Source organism: Littorina saxatilis, linkage group LG13, assembly GCF_037325665.1.
Source record: "Littorina saxatilis isolate snail1 linkage group LG13, US_GU_Lsax_2.0, whole genome shotgun sequence".
Lineage (NCBI taxonomy): Eukaryota > Metazoa > Mollusca > Gastropoda > Littorinimorpha > Littorinidae > Littorina > Littorina saxatilis.
The window spans coordinates 43384085-43411718 of NC_090257.1; the positions used below are offsets into that span (position 1 = coordinate 43384085).

Consider the following 27634-nt stretch of genomic DNA (forward strand, 5'->3'; position numbering starts at 1 on the left):
AAGATAAGATAAGTTATGACAAGATAGAATAAGATAAGATACGATAAGATACGATAAGATACGATACGATAAGATACGATACGATACGATAAGATAAGATAAGATAAGTAGCAAGTGAATTAAAAGTGTGAATCAAGAGCGAGACAAACCGAGTACTGTGCAGGCACAACAACAAACTGAACTGAGTTTCACAAATGTAGGGAAGAGAAGGCATCCGGTGAAATTCGTAATACTTTATTTTACAAGGATTAAGGTTCAGGTTACACGCGTTCTTGTATCAATATGAGACATGTTAGCTGTGCGGGTAAAAACCAAAGAGCAAACCATGATTTAAAGAGCACAGTAATCGTGCGGGGTGGCATAACATGATTTAAAGAGCACAGTAATCGTGCGGGGTGGCATAACATGATTTAAAGAGCACAGTAATCGTGCGGGGTGGCATAACATGATTTAAAGAGCACAGTAATCGTGCGGGGTGGCATAACATGATTTAAAGAGCACAGTAATCGTGCGGGGTGGCATAACATGATTTAAAGAGCACAGTAATCGTGCGGGGTGGCATAACATGATTTAAAGAGCACAGTAATCGTGCGGGGTGGCATAACATGATTTAAAGAGCACAGTAATCGTGCGGGGTGGCATAACATGATTTAAAGAGCACAGTAATCGTGCGGGGTGGCATAAAAAGAAGCAGACAGACAACAAGAATACATCTCTCAAACACTGGTCACCTGGTCGCGGTCATCGGTCATCGGTCAAACTATACACGTAGCAATAGATTTTATTTGATAAAGAAAACACTGAAGCGTTACTTTGCCTTGGGGGGGGGGGGGGGCATCACGGATAAAGCAGGAATCGCTTGATCAGGTTTGTTCCTTTGTTAATTGATAAGTTCTGGACAGTTAAAAAAAAGTTCACTCCCCAAAAAAACTAAAAACTCAAATGTTACACTGCTTATGCGTAGAGATTTGACAACAAATGTTTCTTCAGTTTTTCCAAGAAAAACACAGGCATGTTTGGTAACGGCATATCTGAGCCCCCAAAATAAGCCTAACTGTCACGTAAAATGACGTAGAACGTTTGTTTCTTTCTTTATTTGGTGTTTTACGTCGTTTTCAACCACGAAGGTTATATCGCGACGGGGGAAGGGGGGAGATGGGATAGAGCCACTTGTCAATTGTTTCTTGTTCACAAAAGCACTAAACAAAAAATTGCTCCAGGGGCTTGCAACGTAGTGCAATATATTACCTTACTGGGAGATAACATTTCTTACATACTGCTTGACTAAAATCTTTACAAACATTGACTATATTCTATACAAGAAACACTTAACAAGGGTAAAAGGAGAAACAGAATCCGTTAGCCGCCTCTTACGACATGCTGGGGAGCATCGGGTAAATTCTTTCTCGTCCCAACCACTATGGGAACCTGCGGGGGGTACCTTTTGTTTGCGCAAGAAATATGTTTCAACAACAACAACAACAACAACGACGACAACAAAAACGACGACGACGACAACGATGATGATGATGATGATGATGATGATGATGATGATGATGATGATGATGGTGGTGGTGGTGGTGGTGGTGGTGGTGATGATGATGATGATGATGATGATGATGATGATGATGATGATGATGATGATGATGATGATGATGATTCATGGCGATTGTCAGTGATATGTATGCTCTCCGGTAAAAGATAGTACACATTGTGTTACTTTTGACGCCAATGTGTATTAATGAAAAAAAATCGAATCAAAGATGATGAGCAGAAATTATGTTCATTTTGCTGTCAAACTGTGTTTGATTATGAATTATCGGCCTTTGTGTGTTGATGTAGCACACGTTGGACCATGACATGGGTCGAAATCAAAAGTCGTTAAAGTATAGCGGCGCGCTCTTCTCTCTTTTTATATTTAGTCAAGTTTTGACTAAATATTTTAACATCGAGGGGGAATCGAAACGAGGGTCGTGGTGTATGTGCGTGTGTGCGTGTGTGTGTGTGTGTGTCTGTGTGTGTGTGTAGAGCGATTCAGACTAAACTACTGGACCGATCTTTATGAAATTTGACATGAGAGTTCCTGGGTATGAAATCCCCGAACGTTTTTTTCATTTTTTTGATAAATGTCTTTGATGACGTCATATCCGGCTTTTCGTGAAAGTTGAGGCGGCACTGTCACGCCCTTATTTTTCAACCAAATTGGTTGAAATTTTGGTCAAGTAATCTTCGACGAAGCCCGGACTTCGGTATTGCATTTCAGCTTGGTGGCTTAAAAATTAATTAATGACTTTGGTCATTAAAAATCGGAAAATTGTAAAAAAAATTAAAAATTTATAAAACGATCCAAATTTACGTTTATCTTATTCTCCATCATTTGCTGATTCCAAAAACATATAAATATGTTATATTCGGATTAAAAACAAGCTCTGAAAATTAAATATATAAAAATTATTATCAAAATTAAATTGTCGAAATCAATTTAAAAACACTTTCATCTTATTCCTTGTTGGTTCCTGATTCCAAAAACATATAGATATGATATGTTTGGATTAAAAACACGCTCAGAAAGTTAAAACAAAGAGAGGTACAGAAAAGCGTGCTATCCTTCTAAGCGCAACTACTACCCCGCTCTTCTTGTCAATTTCACTGCCTTTGCCATGAGCGGTGGACTGACGATGCTGCGAGTATACGGTCTTGCTGAAAAATGGCATTGCGTTCAGTTTCATTCTGTGAGTTCGACAGCTACTTGACTAAATATTGTATTTTCGCCTTACGCGACTTGTTATATTTAGTCAAGTTTTGACTAAATATTTTAACATCGAGGGGGAATCGAAACGAGGGTCGTGGTGTATGTGCGTGTGTGCGTGTGTGTGTGTGTCTGTGTGTGTGTGTAGAGCGATTCAGACTAAACTACTGGACCGATCTTTATGAAATTTGACATGAGAGTTCCTGGGTATGAAATCCCCATACATTTTTTTCATTTTTTTGATAAATGTCTTTGATGACGTCATATCCGGCTTTTCGTGAAAGTTGAGGCGGCACTGTCACGCCCTCATTTTTCAACCTAATTGGTTGAAATTTTGGTCAAGTAATCTTCGACGAAGCCCGGACTTCGGTATTGCATTTCAGCTTGGTGGCTTAAAAATTAATTAATGACTTTGGTCATTAAAAATCGGAAAATTGTAAAAAAAAATAAAAATTTATAAAACGATCCAAATTTACGTTTATCTTATTCTCCATCATTTTCTGATTCCAAAAACATATAAATATGTTATACTCGGATTAAAAACAAGCTCTGAAAATTAAATATATAAAAATTATTATCAAAATTAAATTGTCCAAATCAATTTAAAAACACCTTCATCTTATTCCTTGTCGGTTCCTGATTCCAAAAACATATAGATATGATATGTTTGGATTAAAAACACGCTCAGAAAGTTACAACGAAGAGAGGTACAGAAAAGCGTGCTATCCTTCTCAACGCAAGTACTACCCCGCTCTTCTTGTCAATTTCACTGCCTTTGCTCTGCGCGGTGGACTGACGATGCTACGAGTATACGGTCTTGCTGCGTTGCGTTGCGTTCAGTTTCATTCTGTGAGTTCGACAGCTACTTGACTAAATGTTGTATTTTCGCCTTACGCGACTTGTTTGTGATTGAATTTAGAAGAAAGCTTATCAAAACTCCAAATTGTCAACAATAACAACCTTTAAACCAATGAGATCTTGGATTTGACTGAAAGCATGTAGGAATGTGTGTCCGATGACTCCACTTAATGAAAGGTTGAACACAGTGAGGGGAGTCAACTCTGGCAGTGCGTGTCAAGTTCTGAATCAAAGTGAAGAGATTCCATCACATTTGTAAAGGAATGTTTACTCAATTGAAGGTGCAAAATAAAACGGACCATAATCAAACTGAGCTGGAATGTCCGCATAGCCCCATAACGTTATAAGGAGGTTGCCTGTGTAATGTTTCTTTGAGCCATGGAAAAACGTTGCTGCCATGAGTACACAAACATTGTTAATTTCTTGTAGATTGCCACAGAGACAGTGGAATCTCTTAATTGTTATGGATCCAGATCCTTATCAAGTGTACCAGTATGTACACTGACTTTCACGTGTTTTGACGTGTGTCCGACGAATTATCTGCCTGACATTTTGCGAAACCTTGGTAGCCCCGATAATTCGTATTCCTTAGACCAAATTTGTGTAATTAATAAAGATACTTCAGTAATGTTTACTAGCAACAACTTGTTGAGATGCACTTAAAATAACTTAAAACACCTGCACTGTCAAAAGTGTTTTTTCCCCGAAATGTGTGTTTCAGCCGTGTGTGACGTCACGCATATCAGACTTCCTGGGGTTTTATTGGACAAGGGAGTATTATTTTGTCTCTACCATATTGAAAATTCCATCAAGAAAAGTTGGAATTTTCTACATTTTATGTGACGGGGTTCCCCGTGTCGAAACATCGAGAAATACACGTGCACACCGTTCCCATGTGCAGATGACTAACATTCACGTGTGTCCGCAGTATAAAAATTAATGGTCTAAATTATAAAGAACCGTGCTCAGGGTTACAATCCATTGTGTTTGGTATTACGTCTGCGGCACAACATTTAAAATTGTGTTCTTTCTTTAGCTGGGGAGTATATGTCGTACAAACAGTAACAATGTAACACAAAAATCAAACTAACAAAAAAATCTTTTGTGAAAGAATACATACTTCATATCCTTGGTGTTCAAACAAAATACAAAATAGATCGCCTTTTCTGCTGCTGAAACGAAAATTGGATTTTTCTTTAACACTACACCCCGTTAAGAATACAAAATGAATTAATTTTTTAAAGTATCATCAATCACGTATTTCCAATAATTCCAAACGACCTTACCCTTCACCAAAATAAATGTATTTGTTTTACTTATAACTTCCGTTACAAAGCGCATTTCCTTGACATAACTTGCCATTTATTTAATGATTTGCTAAACAGGTTTATAACAATGTTAGACATCCGAAACAGAGAGACCGCTAATATTAAAAAATCAATAATTAACAAAAACTGTAACATTCACGAAACGTTCGATTTATCGGGTAGAATAATTCAACGTTCTATCATCTTAACCGTTCTTCTTTTCTGATCAACGGCAGACATGCTCCCCTTGTTCAAACAGCTCGGATCTTCATCTCAGTAAATTGAAAGGAGTAGTCCCATCCTGTAAAATGGTACCACCATAGCCCGTCTTTATATGGATCACTGCTGTTGGTCATGTACTCCCCGTTCAGGCTGGATCTGCCGCAGAAGCTGTACCACCAGGCGCCGTGGTGACTTTGTGCACAGCTGTCCTTGCTCCACGTGTCGTGGTCCCTGTCCCACGTGCTGAACTGCTGACCGCGATGAAAGGTCAGGCTGTCACCTGGGGATAGACAGTTCTAGCATCGTCAGTGTGTGTGTTTTGTGTGTGTGTGTGTGTGTGTGTGTGTGTGTGTGTGTGTGTGTGTGTGTGTGTGTGTGTGTGCGCGTGTGTGTGTGTATGTATGTGTGTGTGTGTGTGTGTGTGTGTTTGGGTGTGTGTGTGTGTGTGTGTGTGTGTGTGTGTGTGTGTGTGTGTGTGTGTGTTTTAGTAGCACTGAAATATTGCAGGGTTATCATAGTGCCAATATCTATTTTATGTCATATTTTTCTGTATTTTAAAAGACCAAGATTAATTTGTTATGACAGTCAGACACACAAACAGCAGAGCAACAAACAGAGTGACTGAGTGAGTACGATTCAAAGCTTACATGATTCATTCCTTGGTCTCAAGGCACTTCAAAGCGGGAGTTATCTCAACAACAAACAGAGTGACTGAGTGAGTACGATTCAAAGCTTACATGATTCATTCCTTGGTCTCAACGCACTTCAAAGCGGGAGTTATCTCAACAACAAACAGAGTGACTGAGTGAGTACGATTCAAAGCTTACATGATTCATTCCTTGGTCTCAAGGCACTTCAAAGCGGGAGTTATCTCAACAACAAACAGAGTGACTGAGTGAGTACGATTCAAAGCTTACATGATTCATTCCTTGGTCTCAACGCACTTCAAAGCGGGAGTTATCTCAACAACAAACAGAGTGACTGAGTGAGTACGATTCAAAGCTTACATGATTCATTCCTTGGTCTCAACGCACTTCAAAGCGGGAGTTATCTCAACAACAAACAGAGTGACTGAGTGAGTACGATTCAAAGCTTACATGATTCATTCCTTGGTCTCAACGCACTTCAAAGCGGGAGTTATCTCAAGAAGTCACAAAGCAGTATTTTTTTTTTCTCCATTTTTTAACACAAGTATCATCAATCATGCACCTACCAGCGTTTCCCCCAGTGAAGCTGTCAAAGTTCAGACGGTAGTTGTCGCTGCTGTCGCTGATGGAGAAGTTTCTGTAGGTGGCGTAACCTTTTGTCCCGTTCCACATAATCAGGTCCACGCGTAGTTCATACCTCTGTCTGGACGTCAACATGTGCAGGGTGTCAAGACCTGGAAAGTATCAACACTCACAGTTCATACGTCTGTCTGGACGTCAACATGTGCAGGGCGTCAAGACCTTAACAGTATCAGCCCAAACAGTTAATACCTCTGTCTTGACGTCAACATGTGCAGGGCGTCAAGACCTGGAAGGTATCAACACACACAGTTTATACCTCTGTTTGGACGTCAACATGTGCAGGGCGTCAAGACCTGGAAAGTATCAACACATACAGTTCATACCTCTGTCTGGACGTCAACATGTGCAGGGCGTCAAGACCTGGAAAGTGTCAACACACACAGTTCATACCTCTGTCTGGACGTCAACATGTGCAGGGCGTCAAGACCTGGAAGGTATCAACACACACAGTTCATACCTCTGTCTGGACGTCAACGTGTGCAGGGCGTCAAGACCTGGAAGGTATCAACACACACAGTTCATATCTCTGTCTGGACGTCAACGTGTGCAGGGCGTCAAGACCTGGAAGGTATCAACACACACAGTTCATACCTCTGTCTGGACGTCAACATGTGCAGGGCGTCAAGACCTGGAAGGTATCAACACACACAGTTCATACCTCTGTCTGGACGTCAACATGTGCAGGGCGTCAAGACCTGGAAGGTATCAACACACACAGTTCATATCTCTGTCTGGACGTCAACATGTACAGGGCGTCAAGACCTGGAAAGTATCAACACACACAGTTCATATCTCTGTCTGGACGTCAACATGTGCAGGGCGTCAAGACCTGGAAGGTATCAACACACACAGTTCATACCTCTGTCTGGACGTCAACATGTACAGGGCGTCAAGACCTGGAAAATATCAACACACACAGTTCATACATCTGTCTGGACGTCAACATGTGCACGTGTCAAGACCTGGAAAGTATCAACACTCACAGTTCATACCTCTGTCTGGACGTCAACATGTGCACGTGTCAAGACCTGGAAAGTATCAACACACACAGTTCATACATCTGTCTGGACGTCAACATGTGCAGGGCGTCAAGACCTGGAAAGTATCAACACACACAGTTCATACCTCTGTCTGGACGTCAACATGTGCTGGGCGTCAAGACCTGGAAGGTATCAACACACACAGTTCATACCTCTGTCTGGACGTCAACGTGTGCAGGGCGTCAAGACCTGGAAGGTATCAACACACACAGTTCATATCTCTGTCTGGACGTCAACGTGTGCAGGGCGTCAAGACCTTAACAATATCAACCCACACAGTTCATACCTCTGTCTGGACGTCAACATGTGCAGGGCATCAAGACCTTAACAATATCAACCGAAACAGTTCATACCTCTGTCTAGACATCTATAGGTGCAAGGCGTCAACATCTGGAACGTATCAACACACACAGTTCATACCTCTGTCTTGACGTCAACATGTGCAGGGCGTCAAGACCTGGAAGGTATCAACACTCACAGTTCATACCTCTGACTGGACGTAAACATGTGCCGGGCGTCAAGACCTGGAAGGTATCAACACACACAGTTCATACCTCTGTCTGGACGTCAACATGTACAGGGCGTCAATACCTGGAAAGTATCAACACACACAGTTCATACCTCTGTCTGGACGTCAACATGTGCACGTGTCAAGACCTGGAAAGTATCAACACTCACAGTTCATACCTCTGTCTGGACGTCAACATGTGCAGGGCGTCAAGACCTGGAAGGTATCAACACACACAGTTCATACCTCTGTCTGGACGTCAACATGTGCAGGGCGTCAAGACCCTAACAATATCAACCGAAACAGTTCATACCTATGTCTAGACATCTATAGGTGCAAGGCGTCAACATCTGGAACGTATCACCACACACAGTTCATACCTGTGTCTGGACGTCAACATGTACAGTGCGTCAAGACCTGGAAAGTGTCAACACACACAGTTCATACCTCTGTCTGGACGTCAACATGTGCACGTGTCAAGACCTGGAAAGTATCAACACTCACAGTTCATACCTCTGTCTGGACGTCAACATGTGCACGTGTCAAGACCTGGAAAGTATCAACACACACAGTTCATACATCTGTCTGGACGTCAACATGTGCAGGGCGTCAAGACCTGGAAAGTATCAACACACACAGTTCATACATCTGTCTGGACGTCAACATGTGCAGGGCGTCAAGACCTGGAAAGTATCAACACACACAGTTCAGATTACAGTCTGGACACCAAAGACGTACACACCCCGACCGACAAATAGAAACATCGTTCATGTTAAACCTCTGCATGAATGTCACCATTAAGGGCGTTCTGACCTGCAAAGCATCAACACAATCAACATTGTCATACCGCAGTCAGTCCATGTATACATTAAGGCCGTTCTGACCTGCAAAGCATCAACACAATCAACATTGTCATACCGCAGTCAGTCTGTTACGAAGCGGTTTACTCGTATTTGTGGTAATGTGTATTGTTGTAAATAGAATAGACTATAGCGATGGTCAGACATTGGAAAGGGCTATAGGCTGCATACCGTCGCGTTGACCGCAGTTGAACCTTTGTGTAACTGACAAGGTTTTTCACGTGCAAGTAATGCAGGCGACAGCTCACTGGCAATGTCATAGCAAGAACGACTTTGTAAAATCAGTCGCCGTCAAGGAGCCAAGCTCGACTCATGTTTTTCGTAACACTTTAGCAGACGGGCTCCTGTTTTAGGTATCTGACTGAAGAAGGATGAAGACTGACGAACTTTCCCTATCAGCTTACATGATATCTTCCATTTTCATATTCATGCCAGGTCGGCGACTGTACTAAATGTTGGCTTTACACTCTTTTGAGGTATGTTTGAAACCGGTTATATTTTCATGTCATGTTGTCGTATGTGAGAAGAGTGACTGGTTCTGTGTTTAACGTTATTGTGTAGGCCTAAGCTATTGTGCTACACTGCTTAAACATGTGAGGGTTTTACGTAACGTTTTCTTGGCTTTAGAAAACAGGAATTAACGTGTAAATAATTATATTGGCTCATGCAGCTTAATATGTTGGACGAGTGAGTATTTTTATTGTGCGAGTGAAAGAAACTAAAGACAAGTTGACTTATGGACTATAAACTTTACAGTGTTCCAACTGGGGGGTTTTCATCGCCGGAGGCTGAACTGAACCAGTCAACTGCGGCTTGTGGACATGACCATGGCATGGAGAGCTGGCAGGGTTCTACAGTTAGCCGCCGAGACGAACTGGAAGGATCAAGGACTACGTCAAGCAATGGTTGCGGTGTCGTGAGGACTGGTGCACCCTTGTCAGTCGTCTGAAGGACTTACAGCCATACCAACATCTTGAAAGCCGAAAGATGGCAGTAGGGTAACGTACAGTAGAATACCTATTCGTCTTACCTGTTAAGCTGCTTTGTTTGAGCCAAAAGGTGTCTGCGTCTTGGACTGTAGAGTTTCTTGCGGTGTTGTCGGCCTAGAGTACTGGTCGAAGCCCGGAAATGATTTTGTGATGTAAAAAGCTTTGTAAACAATAATAATTAGTCTTGGCAGTGTCAAGATCCAATTAACACCAGGTTTTTGCGTGTGTGAGTGAGTGTGCGCTTGTGCCTTGTAAGCTACTGTAGCGGACAACTATTCAGATTACATTCAAGCCTGTAAACAAATACTAAATTTATAGAGTGGTGTAGAGGCATTTATGATTGTCTAGAAACCGGCCAATAAGAGACCATAACATCTGGCGCAATAAGGGCTATACCACTCCATAACACAGTCCATGTATACATTAAGGCCGTTCTGACCTGCAAAGCATCAACACAATCAACATTGTCATACCGCAGTCAGTCCATGTATACATTAAGGCCGTTCTGACCTGCAAAGCATCAACACAATCAACATTGTCATACCGCAGTCAGTCCATGTATACATTAAGGCCGTTCTGACCTGCAAAGCATCAACACAATCAACATTGTCATACCGCAGTCTGTCAGTCCATGTATACACAAAGGGCGTTCTGACCTGCAAAGCATCAACACAATCAACATTGTCATACCGCAGTCTGTCAGTCCATGTATACATTAAGCGCGTTCTGACCTGCAAAGCATCAACACAATCAACATTGTCATACCGCAGTCTGTCAGTCCATGTATACATTAAGCGCGTTCTGACCTGCAAAGCATCAACACAATCAACATTGTCATACCGCAGTCTGTCATCAGTCCATGTATACATTGAGGGTGTTGCTTTTAGTCTGACGCCGTGTCGGTCAATAACCTTCATACCAGGGTGTCAATTTTTTTTTGGGGGGGGGTCAATAGGGGAGTTAATATTGTTTCCAGTATCATGGACAGGGCGTAGAGGCCCATTAACCGTGTTACTGAAAGCAACCCACAATTATCTCTTTCTATCCCATGACCTGCCTCTTTGTCTCTGTCAGCTGAGGAGGTGATTATTCTGGATAATCTATGGTTACCATATATGTATAATCCATCATCACCGAGTCTCGTTCTCACCTGTCATTGGTCATTGTCTTTGATCTCAGAGTACAACTGAATAATTTATAGAGGTCATCTGCATATTTATTGTTGACTCCGGGACTACTTTCTTCAGCAAAACGATTGAGATATTCTGCGGTATAAAAGTCGAACTCACGTTTGACTAACGATCTACAAACATTTTAACATTGAAGAAATAAAGAAAACAACAAAGAATACACATAATCTGCTGGGTTGTAGCGGTGAGAGAGAAGGCGAAGGCGAAGGCGAAGGCGAATTTTTATTGCATCAAACACAATGTGTATGTACAAGGGGGAGAAATAGTTAGCATGTGAACACAGTGGACTTGACCGTCCGGAAGCAAGGCAACTTAAAATCAACACCTAGCACAAGAAGTAAAAACAGAGAAGAAAAAAAATACAGTAAGATGAAGACAAGGATTTTGGGTTGTACGATCATACCGGTCTATTTCACAATTGATTTTCTCTTTGTCTAAACGCGTAGAACACATAATTTGACAATGCAATCAGTCGTAATTTGTTGTCAGTCTGTAAAATACACAACGATGAGTTGGAGAACTGGTCAAGGTCAAAACAAGCACCAATGTACTTTTGACGGATTGCATTGTAAGCTGGGCATTTAAACAGGAAGTGGTTTTCATTTTCTTCAGTTGATTTACAAAATGTACAATTTCTGGATTCAGCGCACTCGGGATTATAGCGCAGTTTATTTACCTTCAATGGTGTAATGCCCAGTCTGAACTTTGTGAACATTTTGCGTATGTACTGGTTTTCAATGACACCCAGATACTTTTCTTTTTCAAGTTCTCCTTTAAACATCCTGTATACATCAAATCTCACACTTGTATCAAGTTTACAGTGCCAGTTTTGCTCAAAGCAGTCTTGCAGACGTTGCTGTAATGTTCTAATAAACGCACATTCCCTACCTACAGACCCGTTCAACCACACATCTCCAAATCCATTCATGCAAAGGAGGCATTTAACTTGTGAGACCCAATTCTGTTTTCCCCTTTCAACTGCGTTTTTTAACATGATGTATGACATCTTTGCATATCTCGAATCCGGCATACAGTTAAGTCTCAACCAGTACTTTACGCTTCGGATATTTGCTAGGATTGACAAAGTGCATCTTCCAAGTTCCCCATACACCATCTGGTTTGGACTGTTTGACGAGATCCCGAGTAATCTTTTACAGGCATACATGTGAACCTTTTCAATCTGTGAACAGTCAAAACATCCCCATAGTTCTGAGCCATAGAGCAAGATGGGAGCAATTTGCGCATCAAATAATTTGAAAAATATGTCCATGTCGTGGCATCCTATATTCCATAAGACTTTAAAAATCTCAATGACACCTTGTTTGGCTCTGGTGATTGCGTCATTGAAAGAGAGATTCAAACGGGCTTGGGTTGTGAATGTCAGACCGAGATACTTGTAAGAGCTAGCACTTGATACTTGCGCGTTTCCGTAGAACCATTTCTCACTTTTGGCTAAATGACCACCGTTTCGAAAAACAACGACATTGGTTTTATTCATGTTTAGCCTTAACCCAAGACGCTTTGAAACGTTATGTAAGATGTTCAGTTGATTTTGCAAACCCACTATGGACGATGATAGCAGTGCAATGTCGTCAGCGAACATCAAAAGAAACAGTTCGATCTCGCCGGGAAGCATTTGAATTCCGTGTCTGCCCTTACATATTATTTCCGAGGCAAGTTCGTTTATAAGAAACGAAAAAAGCGTTGGGCTCGCTAGACAGCCCTGCTTCAGGCCTTGTAGGCATTCAAAATAATCAGTATTGCCAGAGTTACATCGGACGCAAGAGAGAACAGATGAGTACATTGACCTAAGCATGTTAAACATTCTTCCTTTTACACCAATCTTTAATAAAACATTCCACAAAACATCCCTTTTAACGGTGTCAAACGCCTTTTGAAAGTCCACAAAAGCAACATATAACTTCTTTTTTAGTTGAAGCTGCTTGGTAACTGCTGCATAAAGAGTGAACATGTGGTCAATTGTGGAGTAATTTTTTCTAAAACCCGCCTGTGACTCAGAGAGAATGTTCTTTTCCTCAGCCCACGCTGTCAAACGGGCATTCATAGAGAGAGAGAGAGAGAGAGAGAGAGAGAGAGAGAGAGAGAGAGAGAGAGAGAGAGAGAGAGAGAGAGAGAGAGAGCGCGATAGAGAGAGACGAGTGATTCAAGGCGCAAAACTCTAGTACTCTTCATAGGCAACCGCTTAGATCAATCCCGACAACGAAATCCTGATTCAAAATCCTGAGCGACGAAATAAGAATCAAACTAAAACAGTATGCTTTCAGTTTTGTTCATTTGCTATCGCTTTTAGAGCATCGATTGCTAAATCTGGTTCAACAGAACAAGACTGTCCCATCTGTCGTCTGCTGCAGATCTGTCGTCTGCTGCAGATCTGTCGTCTGCTGCAGATCTGTCGTTTGCTACAGAATCATCGGCTACTGATCAAGTTGACCAACAACATGGAAATTGCCACTTACAAAGTTGGAGATACGGTTAAAATAAAAGGTGGCGAAGAAGGTCGGATATTGCGTGTGTTATTTTTACATTATTTTAGTCAAGTTTTGACTAAATGTTTTAACATAGAGAAGAGGGGGAATCGAGACGAGGGTCGGGGTGTATGTGTGTGTGTGTGTGTTTGTGTGTCTGTCTGTGCGTGTGTGTGTGTGTAGAGCGATTCAGACTAAACTATTGGACCGATCTTTATGAAATTTGACATGAGAGTTCCTGGGTATGATATCCCCGGACGTTTTTTTTCATTTTTTCGATAAAAGCCTTTGATGACGTCATATATGGCTTTTTGTAAAAGTTGAGGCGGCACTGTCACACCCTCATTTTTCAATCAAATTGAGTGAAATTTTGGCCAAGCAATCTTCGACGAAGGCCAGACTTCGGTATTGCATTCCAGCGTGGTGGCTTAAAAATTAATTGATGACTTTGGTCATTAAAAATCTGAAAATTGTAAAAAAAAAAATTTTTTATAAAACGATCCAAATTTACGTTCATCTTATTCTTCATCATTTTTTTATTCCAAAAACATATAAATATGTTATATTTGGATTAAAAACAAGCTCTGAAAATTAAAAATATAAAAATTATGATCAAAATGAAATGTTCGAAATCAATTTAAAAACACTTTCATCTTATTCCTTGTCGGTCCCTGATTCCAAAAACATATAGATATGATATGTTTGGATTAAAAACACGCTCAGAAAGTTAAAACGAAGAGAGGTACAGAAAAGCGTGCTATCCTTCTCAGCGCAACCAGAGACTATAGAGTATACAGAGACGCTCCATACGGTGCTGAAAAGTGAGACCGGAAGCCCAGTGGCGCCACCACGCGGAAACATGGAACCACCTACTTTCTCTTTCCACAGCAGTAGTGATATCGTGCTGCACAAGCATGGTCGCGCCAACGCGAAAACGCAGTGGGGCATGGCGTTCGGCCATCAATTGCTCAAACGCACATGCCAAAGGCTTGAGGATGTTCAAATTTCCCAAGGAAGAGAGTAGGTGAGGATTGTTTCTTCAATTTTTCTCTCGTTAAATGTTGGAAAATCAGTAAAAGTTGTAGCGTCGAACTGCGTGTAGATCTATTCTACCGGAACAGTGAAAACACACAATGTACACACTACAGCCTCAAACCAGTCCAAGCTGTGCATGTTGGTACTAGTTTCACATGTATAAGATTTATTTCTCCTCTACTTTATCTCATTTCGGCATGCCAAGTCTGGAACTGATAGATCTAGTGGCAATACGGTCGGTGATCGATTAGGGTAGACATAACCATCTCGTTTGATTGACACGGCCGTCGCGGAGTTATAGAGTAGATCTACAACGGCTTGCAGCTGCGAACGTTAGTATCATTTATCATGATTAATATTTTGATTGTAAATGACGGGGGTGAACATATATACAATGACATAATGACATTTGCACACAAATCAAATGAAATAAATCATAGTTCATACACGAACTAAGACATTACATTTCAAATAAAATATACCGTAGGCTTACATGAACTAAGACATAACAACACTACGTAGCCGAAATGCTTTGTACACATAAGCTGACAACTTTCGAACAATACCTTCATTCACAGATGCCAAAAGCATAGAAAACTTGTGTAAACTTGGGTTTCTATAAAACTTAGCAGGAATAAACTGGCATCGCAAATCACGAAGTGCGGGGCAACAAAGCACAAAATAAAACTCATCTTCTTTACTTTCCCTGGAAAAAAGGGGCATAACAACATATCCGCATCGTATCTCTTATATCGATTAACGTGCACAAATAGTTCTGTTATTCCACCTCGGAATCTTGCCATAATAAGAGAGAGAGAGAGAGAGAGAGAGAGAGAGAGAGAGAGAGAGAGAGAGAGAGAGAGAGAGAGAGAGAGCTTTCTGAACAAGAAAGAAGCAACTGAAAAGAAATAAGAAAATCATCGATCGATCAAGATTCTTTAAAGTCAGCCGGTTTGGTCACAAGAATTACAGTTTTCCTTACATGATAACTTCTTAGCTCCGTGTAATTGACAACCCATTTCAGTTTCGATGTGCTGGGACGACACCAAATTGACTAAATGCCTTAGTTACCGATTTAACCGGGAACTATTTCGTTAAACGATTTATTCCTGACATATTTTCTCAGGCTTAACTGACCATGTATTCAGTATGTATTTGTATTTGATTAAAACACACAAAAATAACGACGGTTAGTTCGTGAAAAGAGACTGACTTGAATCATGTTTGCATAACTACAGCGATCCAGCGAATATTGCCTAAGAAAATTTGATTTAATTTTAAACTATACCATTTTCTGCGGTGTTTTTATGGTCATTAAAAAAAGAATGTTCACAAACAAACATATTTTTTCATCCAGTTACTTTTTGCAGCACTGTCAGCCGGACAGAACAGACAGTATGTTAATATAACCGTGATATAAACACAGCCGACAGTAGCCGCGAAACGCGAGTTTCCTTGTGCGGCAGGGTGTGGCTCTTTTCCCGCGCTGGGCTGGCCGGTCTCAATTTCGCACCGCAGCGCAAAGAAGGATGACGCGTCTCTGTATACTCTATAGTCTCTGGCGCAACTACTACCCCGCTCTTCTTGTCAATTTCACTGCCTTTGCCACGAGCGGTGGACTGACGATGCTACGAGTATACGGTCTTGCTGAAAAATTGCATTGCGTTCAGTTTCATTCTGTGAGTTCGACAGCTTGACTAAATGTTCTATTTTCGCCTTACGTGACTTGTTCAATTTTAAAGTAAACAACGGTGTCTAGGTTCAGGTCATGCAAGCAGATCTAGATTTACAAGTTTTGACTACATTGAATAGACCAGCAGAACAAAACTAAGCTTACCGCAGTACAGTACAGATAACTTACTGGCCTAAGACTGAACGACATACATCAAAGTAAGGCTCACCTAAATGACGATTGAAGAAGTAAGTAATCCAAATTTGAACAGTGAATAAGCACAAATTCAGCAATCATCCTCATCGCTTGTAAGATCACACACGCAGTCTTTTTGGCGAATGCTTCTGACAACCGACTTTGGGTCACCGACTGAAACCGGCCTGTAACTGCACAGTTTCAAATGCATTGAACTGCGTAGTCTCGGAAACATGACGGGTGTACGGATCAGGTAGGACGAAAGCCAGAAGCCAACGATGCAAAATAATGTTTCCAATTTCATTTCAACACTCTAGAAACAACTGTTATTCGTTTTCTTAAGCAGTATAGATGACTGAATACAAAAGCAGACGTTTTATGGCGCGTTTACCAAAAAGACAAAAGGGGACTCGTTTCGCACATGAATTTGATGATACGATTTGCGGTCGCGGAAGGTTTGATGAGCAGAAAACAGGCACTCGCAGAGTTTGTGTCAAAAAGAGGCTCGGTAATACCTGAAAATCGACCATAGGTAAAAATATGCAAGATATTCAAAACTCGGAGTGTGTAACCTATATTTATTTTAACGTATACAGCGCTTTGAAGGAAGTGTGACAGACGACACAATGTCACAACACAATTGCCTTACCCAGCCAGAAATTTCCAGTCAGTTCACCAAAGAAGTTCTGATAAGACGTCCAGTTCCTGAAGAAATCCACGGAGGCATCTTGTCGACGTTGGAACACCTGTTTGTTGTAAATAAGCGACCATCTAAGTTAAATACACACACACACACACACACACACGCGCGCGCGCATACATGTATGTGCGTCCATGTGTATGTATGCGTGTGTGGGGGCGTGTGTGTATGCCTGCGTGCGTTCGTATGCGTCCTCGCGTGCATACACACACACACACTTGGACGCACACATAAACACAGAACACAGAACACAGAACACACACACACACACACACACACACACACACACACACACACACACACACTCGCACAAATGCAGGCGTGGTTTTTTGTAAGCACGCGTGTGTGGGTTGTGAGTGAGTGAGTGAGTGTGTGTGTGTGTGTGTGTGTGTGTGTGTGTGTGTGTGTGTGTGTGTGTGTGTGTGTGTGTGTGTGTGTGTGTGTGACATACCGTCCAGCCCCCACCATCAGTGTCCTGGTCACAGTAGACTTGCAGTGGAGTGAAATTGTCCGGATAGATGGTGACCTCGCCTCTCTTGGTTTCTTCCTTGCAGTTTTTCTTATTTTTTGAATCACGTGTGAGCTCTGTAAAGAAATCAATACGCTTGTTCACGCTTGTTCATGCATCTGTCTGGACGTCAACATGTGCAAGGTGTCAAGACCTGGAAAGTATCAACACACACAGTTCATACTCTGGCTGGACGTCAACATGTGCAGTGATGATAAGTGTCAGGGGCGGACGAGGGGGGGGGGGGCACAGGGGGCACGTGCCCCCCCCCCCCCCCCCCCGAAAAAAAAAGAAAAAAAAAGAAGAAAAAAAAAGATTTTTCTATGCTGATTCTATGACCATTTCTAAGTTCAAATGGCACCAGATGGCACCATTTTGCTTCTTTGTGCAAAAAAAATTTCCGGGGGGACATGCCCCCGGACCCCCCTAGCAAATTCGGGCGCTTCGCGCCCATCACATTCACTTTCGATTCAAAGTGCCCCCCCCCCCCCCCCCTTACAAAGCAACTGATCCGCCCCTGAGTGTATAGTTTTACTAAGTTTGAACTTTTCTGTTGTTACAGTCAAGATTGTGATCTATTTGCCAAAAATCAATACGTTTGTCATGGCTCAATACAGATCTTAAAAAAAAACATGATTTGATTTTGTGTTATTATGTTTCGGTCATATCTGCAACTTCATTTGATACATGTATATTTAATGACAAAATATAGTACACACTTTTCAAGTTTGTGTCAGGTGCTTACTATCAAACACAATAGATTCTTGCGTTGAAAACAGTTCATAGTGGCCATTAACATGTGGAATGTACGTGAATGTTAACTCTTTCTGGACGGATACTATCATTTTACGGTTACGCTGCTCCGGTCCGAAATCTCGCTACTATCATTATTATTATTATCAAGTCTTATATCGCGCGCGTATCTCCAGACTCGGACTCAAGGCGCAGGGATCTATTTATGCCGTGTGAGATGGAATTTTTTTACACAATACATCACGCATTCATATTTTGGTGGACATTTTTTATCTATGCCTATACAATTTTGCCAGGAAAGACCCTTTTCTCAATCGTGGGATCTTTAACGTGCACACCCCAATGTAGTGTACACTATATTCCGCTACCCGATCCATGTTTTCAATGCTGAGGTTGTTGCTGTCGCTTGAAATGTGTTTACCACTTGTTTTTGTGTGCGTGCGTGCGTGCGTGCGTGTGTGCGTGCGTGCGTGCGTGCGTGTGTGTGTGTGTGTTTGTGTGTGTGTGTGTGTGTGTGTGTGTGTGTGTGTGTGTGTGAAAAGCGATTCAGAGTAAACTACTGGACCGATCTTTATGAAATATTACATGAGAGTTCCTGGGTATGATATCCCCAGAAGTTTTTTTCATTTTTTGGATAAATGTCTTTGATGACGTCATATATGGCTTTTTGTAAAGGGTGAGGCTATTGTTATATGAAGTCTTATATCGCGCGCGTATCTCCAGACTCGGATTCAAGGCGCAGGGATCTATTTATGCGGCACTGTCACACCCTCATTTTTCAATCTAATTGATTGACATTTTTGTAAAGCAATCTTCGACAAAGGCCGGACTTTGGTATTGCATTTCAGCTTGGTGGCTGAAAAATGTATTAATGACTTTGGTCATTAAAAATCTGAAAATTGTAATTAAAAATTTTTTTTTATAAAACGATCCAAATTTACGTTAATCTTATTCTTCATTATTTTCTGATTCCAAAAACATATAAATATGTTATATTCGGATTAAAAACAAGCTTTGAAAATTAAAAATATAAAAATTATGATCAAAATTAAATTTCCGAAATCGATTTAAAAACAATCCTAACCCTAACCCTAACCCTAAACCCTAACCCTAATTTCATCTTATTCCTTGTGGGTTCCTGATTCCAAAAACATATAGATATGATATGTTTGGATTAAAAACACGCTCAGAAAGTTAAAACGAAGAGAGGTACAGAAAAGCGTGCTATGCAGCACAGCGAAACCACTACCGCGCTAAACAGGCTCGTCAGTTTCACTGCATTTTGCACGAGCGGCGGACTACGGTCATTGTGAAAAAATGCAGTGCGTTCAGTTTCATTCTGTGAGTTCCACAGCTTGACTAAATGTAGTAATTTTGCCTTACGCGACTTTTTTTTTTCTTTTTTTTTCTTTTTAACTCCAAACAAAGAGGTATATTACACTCACGAAACATGGACATTTTCTATTTACAATGGAAATATTCCTTATATTTACAATTCGATTTTTCTACTTAATATTTGAAACTCAAAAATTACAAACACTGATCCACCACAAGTTGTCTTTTCTAAAAATACTAACACACATTTTACCAATTAATATTACGTGATTTACAAAATTTCTCATTTTTTTACAACTTGTGTCTTGATAGCCAAATACTATATCCTGCATTTTAAACTTAACCCTTAATCCAACCTTTTCCTCTGTCCAATTTTCTATCTTCGTCCAAAACAACTTTACCGGTATACACTCATTAAAAAAATGTTCAACAAAATCAACTTCCGTACAACATATACAACATCTGTTATTCTCCCTGACTTGCATTTTACATAATAAAATATTTGTTTGATATATGTTGTGTAAAATTTTCCATTGCAATTCTCTTAACCTCACTTCTTTAGAAACATAGGCAAGGGTCCAAATTTCCTTATCTACTTGTACACTCGGGATAACCGATTTTATTTTATTTAAATGAGCGCAAAGGAATTTTTACAAGATTTGAATATACCATTTCTCTCCAATGACCAAAATGTGGATTGGATTCTGATATTACCAAAGAGGAATTAACTCTTGCCCTTAAATGATTAAATAACGATTCAGCCCCAGGTTTTAAAAACAATGTTCATATGGGACAAATCGAGGTAGCGAATGGGGAAACGTAGATTGTCAAATATGATGTCAGCTCTGTACATTCTAAGGATGGAAGAAAAGGGACAAACAGGTTACATTTGACGTCACACACAAGTATGACCAGCTATCTACATTTCTGACGCGCTTTGGGACCCGGAATAGCATACTAAAAATGACGTTGAGGATATGGACTCCCTTCAATTATTGTGTGAAGACAAAAACTATGTTCGGTGGCTTGTTGTCGGACCAGCAATTTTGTTGGTCCTCGAGGAGCATATCGCCTTCTGTTGCATCTGTAGCAACCTCGGCCTTCCTCGATACATTACGGATGACACAGAAGACGGTATGCTCCCTTTGGACCAACAGGGGTGCTGGTCTGTCAACAATTAGCCACCAAACATCTTATTATACTGTACACACGAAATTTTACCCATCGGTCACCATGTGTATATCATTAATATTGTTGTTGTTGTTGTTGTTGTTGTTGTTGTTGTTGTTGTTGTTGTTGTTGTTGTTGCTGTGTTTTGGAAAACTTACGGTTATTTCCTTTGAAAAACGACCGCGCTCCAACAGCAGGTCTCGAGTTTGAGCGTGACGTCATCACAGCAGCGTAACCTCTGCAGACCTTGTTGTCCAAGGTGAAGGCCATACAAGAGTCTTGCTGGTTGCACATCAGGGCACAATGCGTCTTGCTTATTGCAGATGATTCAAAAACAACATCTTCTGTGAACGCCTTGTCGTCAAGACCGACATCAGTGAACATTTGACTCTGAATGGCCGTGGCGCCCCCTAGCTTCCAGCCGGCAGCAAGCAGGATCAACAGGGCCATCATCTTCGTGGATCCAACAGTACTGTTAAGTCCTATGAATATATCAACAGTACTGTTAAGTCCTATGAATATATCAACAGTACTGTTAAGTCCTATGAATATATCAACAGTACTGTTAAGTCCTATGAATATATCAACAGTACTGTTAAGTCCTATGAATATATCAACAGTACTGTTAAGTCCTATGAATATATCAAATATGATTTTGGGCGTTGTCTTTAAATGTAGAGGCGTACTCGATGTCCTAAAGTCCACGTTTGAAAATGTGTTCGTCTCAAATGAAAAATCTATTAGATTCAGCAGTTTATAATTTGCGAATGTTCGATTGTTTGAATTATCTAAAAAGGCAGGTGTCTTCGTCCTCCGGCGTTCTCTCGCAAAATCTGGTTCTTCGAGCCAATGGAACTGTCTGTGTTCGCAAGGGAACTGAGCTCAAACCTCTAGATGGTCTTTTTTATTAATAAAATATGGCCTGATCGATTGTTGCGTGAATGCTCGCGGCAACACGCGAAAAACCGGATTTTAAATAAATACACTCACCGACACAACAAAGGCAGCATCCACTGGACTCTTGCTTGCTTGAGAATGTTGTATCCCACGAGATGTCTGACTGAGACCCCTTGGAAACCGCAAAAGGCGGAGTAGACTCAGGACTCAGGACTCAGGACTCAGGAATGTTTTATTTTAGGCCATAGCCCATAAATAGGGTGAAACACAATTACAAACAAGTCGCGTAAGGCGAAAATACAACATTTAGTCAAGTAGCTGTCGAACTCACAGAATGAAACTGAACGCAATGCAACGCAGCAAGACCGTATACTCGTAGCATCGTCGGTCCACTGCTCACGGCAAAGGCAGTGAAATTGACAAGAAGAGCGGGGTAGTAGTTGCGCTGAGAATGATAGCACGCTTTTCTGTACCTCTCTTCGTTTTAACTTTCTGAGCGTGTTTTTAATCCAAACATATCATATCTATATGTTTTTGGAATCAAGAACCGACAAAGAATAAGGTGAAAGTGTTTTTAAATTGATTTCGACAAATTAATTTTGATAATAATTTTTATATATTTAATTTTCAGAGCTTGTTTTTAATCCAAATATAACATATTTATATGTTTTTGGAATCGGCAAATAATGGAAAATAAGATGAACATAAATTTGGATCGTTTTATAAAAAAAATATTTTTTTTACAATTTTCCGATTTTTAATGACCAAAGTCATTAATTAATTTTTAAGCCACCAAGCTGAAATACAATACCGAACCCCGGGCTTCGTCGAAGATTCCTTAGCCAAAATTTCAACCAATTTGGTTGAAAAATGAGGGCGTGACAATGCCGCCTCAACTTTCACGAAAAGCCGGATATGACGTCATCAAAGACATTTATAAAAAAAAATGAAAAAAACGTCTGGGGATATCATACCCAGAAACTCTCATGTCAAATTTCATAAAGATCGGTCCAGTAGTTTAGTCTGAATCGCTCTACACACACACACAGACACACACACACGCACATACACCACGACCCTCGTCTCGATTCCCCCCTCTACGTTAAAACATTTAGTCAAAACTTGACTAAATGTAATAAAAAACATGTTCACAGGCAATCTGTTATAACGTTTCAATCTTAATATACAGCATGACTTCCCTTCTTTGTCTCTGTTAATCTAGGGAGAAAATATCCAGCGATATTTCTCCGTAGGCCTAAAGTTCGGCCATGACCTAGGCAAAATAACTTGCGCAGCCGCAGAAACAAGAAAATGGAAATCTTTTATGAAATGATTGGGAGCCACGCAAATTTGACCTCTTGATTCCGACCATGAACCCGCTGTTGATAATCTGGAAGGTCGTTCCAGAAATGCAGATCAATCTCTGGCCGATTCATAGATTCAACCTACAAACTGCGACCTCATCTGTGATCAGATGGCCAAGCAATGCATGAAATCTTTTATTCTAAAGCCTTATGGTTCGTTTCCACAAGCATTAAACGGATGAAATTAACCACATGCAGTTTATTCTTCGGAAAAATGCACACAAAAAATGGGTTGGGTTCGGTGATTTGTACATAAACGTCTTCCTCACGATAGATTCGCTGATTTGTCTTATGAAGCCGTCATCAACACAAACACAATGATTGCAGAAGCAAACTCTGTACCTACACGACCGAGACACAAGACTGATTATTTCACAGCTGCAATGTGAATAGAGAACAAAGACGTTTTGGGTAAGCTGACTCACGTCAGGTCTTTCCTGTCACTGACAAGCTAGGAACAGACGGAAAATTCCGAACATAAGTAAATGACGTCAAAGTCTCTTTCGCTTTGCGTGTAACTTTGTCATGACGTCTTTTTGTGACGACAGTATACGCGACAATTTGTTCGCTTCCGGTGTCATTTTAGACTGAAAAGCAACTCAAAAGGAGCTAAGCCTGTGTCTTGAAACAGCTGAAACACTCTTTTGGATTGCCGTTTCAATGTTAACCAAAAAGTTAAAGAAAAAAAAACAAGGTTCAGTTGCGAACTGACAGCGGATTGAGCATTTATTCCTGTTGATGAAGGTGAAGCTTTATTCTCTCCGTCAACCAACAAGACTAGATTTGTAGCACTAGCAGACGAAAAACAAAGTGTGCGTTTTTCCTGTCTTGTGAAGGCGATTATGTCGTTATAAGTTATCTGTACGTTGTGAAGACATTTCAAAGCAAAATTTTGCTTTGATGCGTCACGGGATATAAGCTTATACGTTTTCATCCATGGAATTGTTTTTTTCGTCTCGGCAGGGTGAATGAATTCATGATGTCTTTTCCCAGGGCCGGACCAAATGAGTTGTAAAGGGGGGATTCCTCCTTTTTTTGGGGGGCAAATCAGCGAAGTGGCGAAGCCACAAGCGCGCGCCTGCAAAGGGGGTCCGGGGGCATGCTCCCCCGGAAATTTTTTGAAAAACGGTTAAAATCTGTGCAATCTGGTGCATTCTGGGCCTTGTTTTGAGGGTTAAGAGCAGCATTGTTTTGGTGCTAAAACTAGTAAAAAAAACAAACACTCAAAGCAAGGTACATGCTTTTTCCAGGGGTGGGGTTCCGGAACCCCTGGAACCCCCCCCCCCCCCCCCCGGGTCCGGCCCTGTTTCCGGAACTGGACAAAACTGGCCTTGCCAAGACTGAAACAAAATATAGTTCTACAACTTCTAGGCTTGGGTTGATTGCCCATGGTGAATTTTCAATGATTTGTTTCCACATCCCATGACAAATTCTCTTTACTTTGGTCATGCCATATATACGTTACAGCTCCGTCCATCCATGGTATCGCCTGATATTTTGTCGAGACTGGGTCAATGAATATGATGACGTCACTCGAGGCTCTGCCGAGAGTGACGTCATTATATTCTTTCACCCCCGAGTGACGTCATCATATTCATTGACCCAGTCTCGACAAAATATCAGGCGATACCATGGATGGACGGAGCTGTAACTTATACATATATGTAAAACTGGAACAAATCCATCTGACAAAAATACTGGTTTTCCTTGACAGGAATGTAATATAAATGTACACTTCCCACATCTCAACCAAAAACAACTTCTTTTCGTTTTTTGGTCTTAAAAATAAAAGTGGTTAAGCTCTTCACATGTTCAGGATGTTGTGACTGGACAAGTATTGATAACCTAAATGTACATGGTATTCTACAATATTTATCAGGAATAAACTCTGTACGCAAGTCTTCATATGCTGGACAAACAAATACAAAATGAACATCGCTTTCAATACATGTTTTGCAAAAAAGACAAAGCAATTTCTCTGCTAGTATAAATTTATCATATCTGTGCTTATGTGGTTCGGTGACTGATATTCCCATTCAAAAATTGGCAAGGGCTTTAACAAGATACCTGTTTACATCGGATCTTAAATACAATTTTGTTCCAAATGACGACTTATAATGTCTGTATACTTCAAATCTGTCACTGTTTGACAAGTGGCTGGACCAATCTTGCTTCAAATCTGTCACTGTTTGACAAGTGGCTGGACCAATCTTGTTTCAAATCTGTCACTGTTTGACAAGTGGCTGGACCAATCTTGAATATTACAATCGATTAGACGTTGCCTGAATGTTCGCATAAACAAAGGAATTAACTGCACCCCTTGATTTTCCCATACAAATCCAAATCCATATCTGTACAAACACAGGCGAATATTGGTGGCCCAATTTTGTTTATCTTTTTCATCCAGCTTCAAGAGCATGCTATATGCCTTCCTTGGTAACCTGTCTCCGTTCATTCTCGATATTTTTAACCAATAACGTAAAGCACACAAATGGCAATTTACGAACAACGAATACCTTCCTGTGTCTCCAAGCACCATATCATTCGGAGTAGAGAAAGTGGGAGTAGACAAAACAAGGAACCACCGTCTGACTTCCCTCTGTGTGGGGTTATTGCCTTTCTGTATCGCGTATCAACGGATCATGTTCAGATGTTTACTCTCAATCGACACAAGCGCATACGTTACTGAACTACAATCTTTATCATTCTGGTATCTTTTCATTAAGTCCTTCATTTGAAAACGAGTGTCTACCAGACGAAAAAGTTTTTTTAAAAAAGAAACAGAAAAAAACCAGTCATTCCCCGTTTTCCTCGTGCATATCAAACCATGCGAGGGACTGACCTAAATCATTCACTGTCAGACCCTCTAAGTTTCAAAACAGCTTGGGGGACAAGCAAAGGCACAAGACACCGGTTTGAAGACTTACAAATCACCAGTGTCTTTACCCCCAATATATGTTCAAGAAAAGGTTCTATAAAGACAACCAAACATGTGTCTGCTTTGTTACGTTATATCTTGCTGCAAAAAATACTCTAGAAAGAAACACGAAAAAAAGTTCCTCTTCTGTAATGTACCAAGTTCAATATCGGGTGCCTATGCCTCTGACCTTTTTGGGATTACTACTTTATTTTTTCCCCTGATGCAAGAATGTCTCTGTAGCGCAACGGTTAGCGTACTGCGTTTTGAGTTGGCAGGTCGTAGGTTCGAGCTCTGTCAGCGCGGTATTCTTTTAATTTTATTTGATTGTTTCTTTACTCTCCTTTGATTTGTTTTATTTTACTCTATTCATTTTTATTCCAAAGCATTATTGGTGATCAATTGCAATACTGACCAACGCTTGCCAGGTACTGATTTGGTATTGATCACTGCGGAATTCGTTGCGGCCAACCACTGAAGCAACCCCCTAAGTGTAAATGTTTTGAGGTATAAAACATACCTTGGTATTATGTCAATTCTTTTTGCATATAAAACAAAAATGTCAATCTAGATCAGGCTTAGACGCAGAAAGACTTGTATTTAGGCAACATGACTGATGAGCGACTCAGTGACTCGTAGCGAGAGATGCCGTTCTGATAGACCTGTGTGACGAGATTCTGTCGAAGTAATTCGATGCTAACCCTGCAGACTTTTGTATTGCTACAATTAAAACACATTTATTTTTTTGGTAGCTGTTTGTTTCCTTGTGGATGTGTTATGTGCAATTAAACGGGTACGGACACACGTTTTACACATGGGTTACACGAGTTGCAAAGTATTTGAAACGACGGTATTACTGTATATACAGTGGTGCCTGTGTTGAAAGACGAATACCATTTGGACCAGCCATGAGTGATGGAACATTGTACGCGGGGTATCTTGACAGGCACGTTTTAGAAGAAATAATAATGAAAGTGACAATAAAAGGTGTTTTTTTCAAGCGAGGTGTCCGCAATCTGCATGACAAAATATAGCTCTTTTTTTTTTTTTTTTTTTTTTGGGGGGGGGGCTATCTCAGTTGCATGCAGGCTGCTTCAACCCTTTCTTTTTTGCCTTTTTGTTGTTGTTGTTGTTGGCGGGGAGCATCCTTCTTCATTGATCTTTTTTTAATTTTTTTTTTTAAAGTAATGTTTTTACTATATCATTAACATTACTATATGTAAATGTATTTTAAACAACTTTTCTATATAACAATTCCTTCTCAAAAATGCATACAATATCCAGAGGGGAGCCATATCTATAAATACCAACACACATTTTGGCTATCACAATCAAATAATTCACATAACTTATTAGTGCCTTGGAACTTTGTGAATTTTCAAATACGCCCCAAAAAACTTCCTTTACGGTAATTTTAATAATCGTATTATATTTACATTTCACTTTATCCTCAACGCATTTCCAAATGGACATAATTTTCGGGCAAAAGTAAAAAAAATGTTCAATATAATCAACTTCGTTCTCACAGTAAGTACAGCAATTACTCACGGAAATGCCTATTTTATACAATAAAATATTTGTGGGATAAAT

At 40.6% G+C, this 27634-nt stretch overlaps 1 protein-coding gene across 1 annotated transcript; it reads right to left on the minus strand.

Moving 5' to 3' along the window:
- Positions 1-2811: 2811 nt before the first annotated feature.
- Positions 2812-21711, minus strand: LOC138945806 (microfibril-associated glycoprotein 4-like). Its single transcript, XM_070317315.1, has 5 exons — positions 21025-21711; positions 17552-17685; positions 17050-17146; positions 6350-6517; positions 2812-5416 (listed from the first exon to the last, which is right to left on the minus strand). The coding sequence occupies exons 1-5, from the start codon at positions 21317-21319 to the stop codon at positions 5166-5168; spliced, it is 945 nt and encodes a 314-aa protein (XP_070173416.1). The 5' UTR covers positions 21320-21711; the 3' UTR covers positions 2812-5165.
- Positions 21712-27634: the final 5923 nt, after the last annotated feature.

Coding starts and splice junctions, on each gene's coding strand:
- LOC138945806 (XM_070317315.1), bottom strand. CDS start 21,319: ATGATGGCCCTGTTGATCCTGCTTGCTGCCGGCTGGAAGCTAGGGGGC. Junction 17,147..17,551: donor CTGATGGTGGGGGCTGGACG/GTATGTCACACA, acceptor TACAACAAACAG/GTGTTCCAACGTCGACAAGA. Junction 5,417..6,349: donor CTTCACTGGGGGAAACGCTG/GTAGGTGCATGA, acceptor GTCTATCCCCAG/GTGACAGCCTGACCTTTCAT.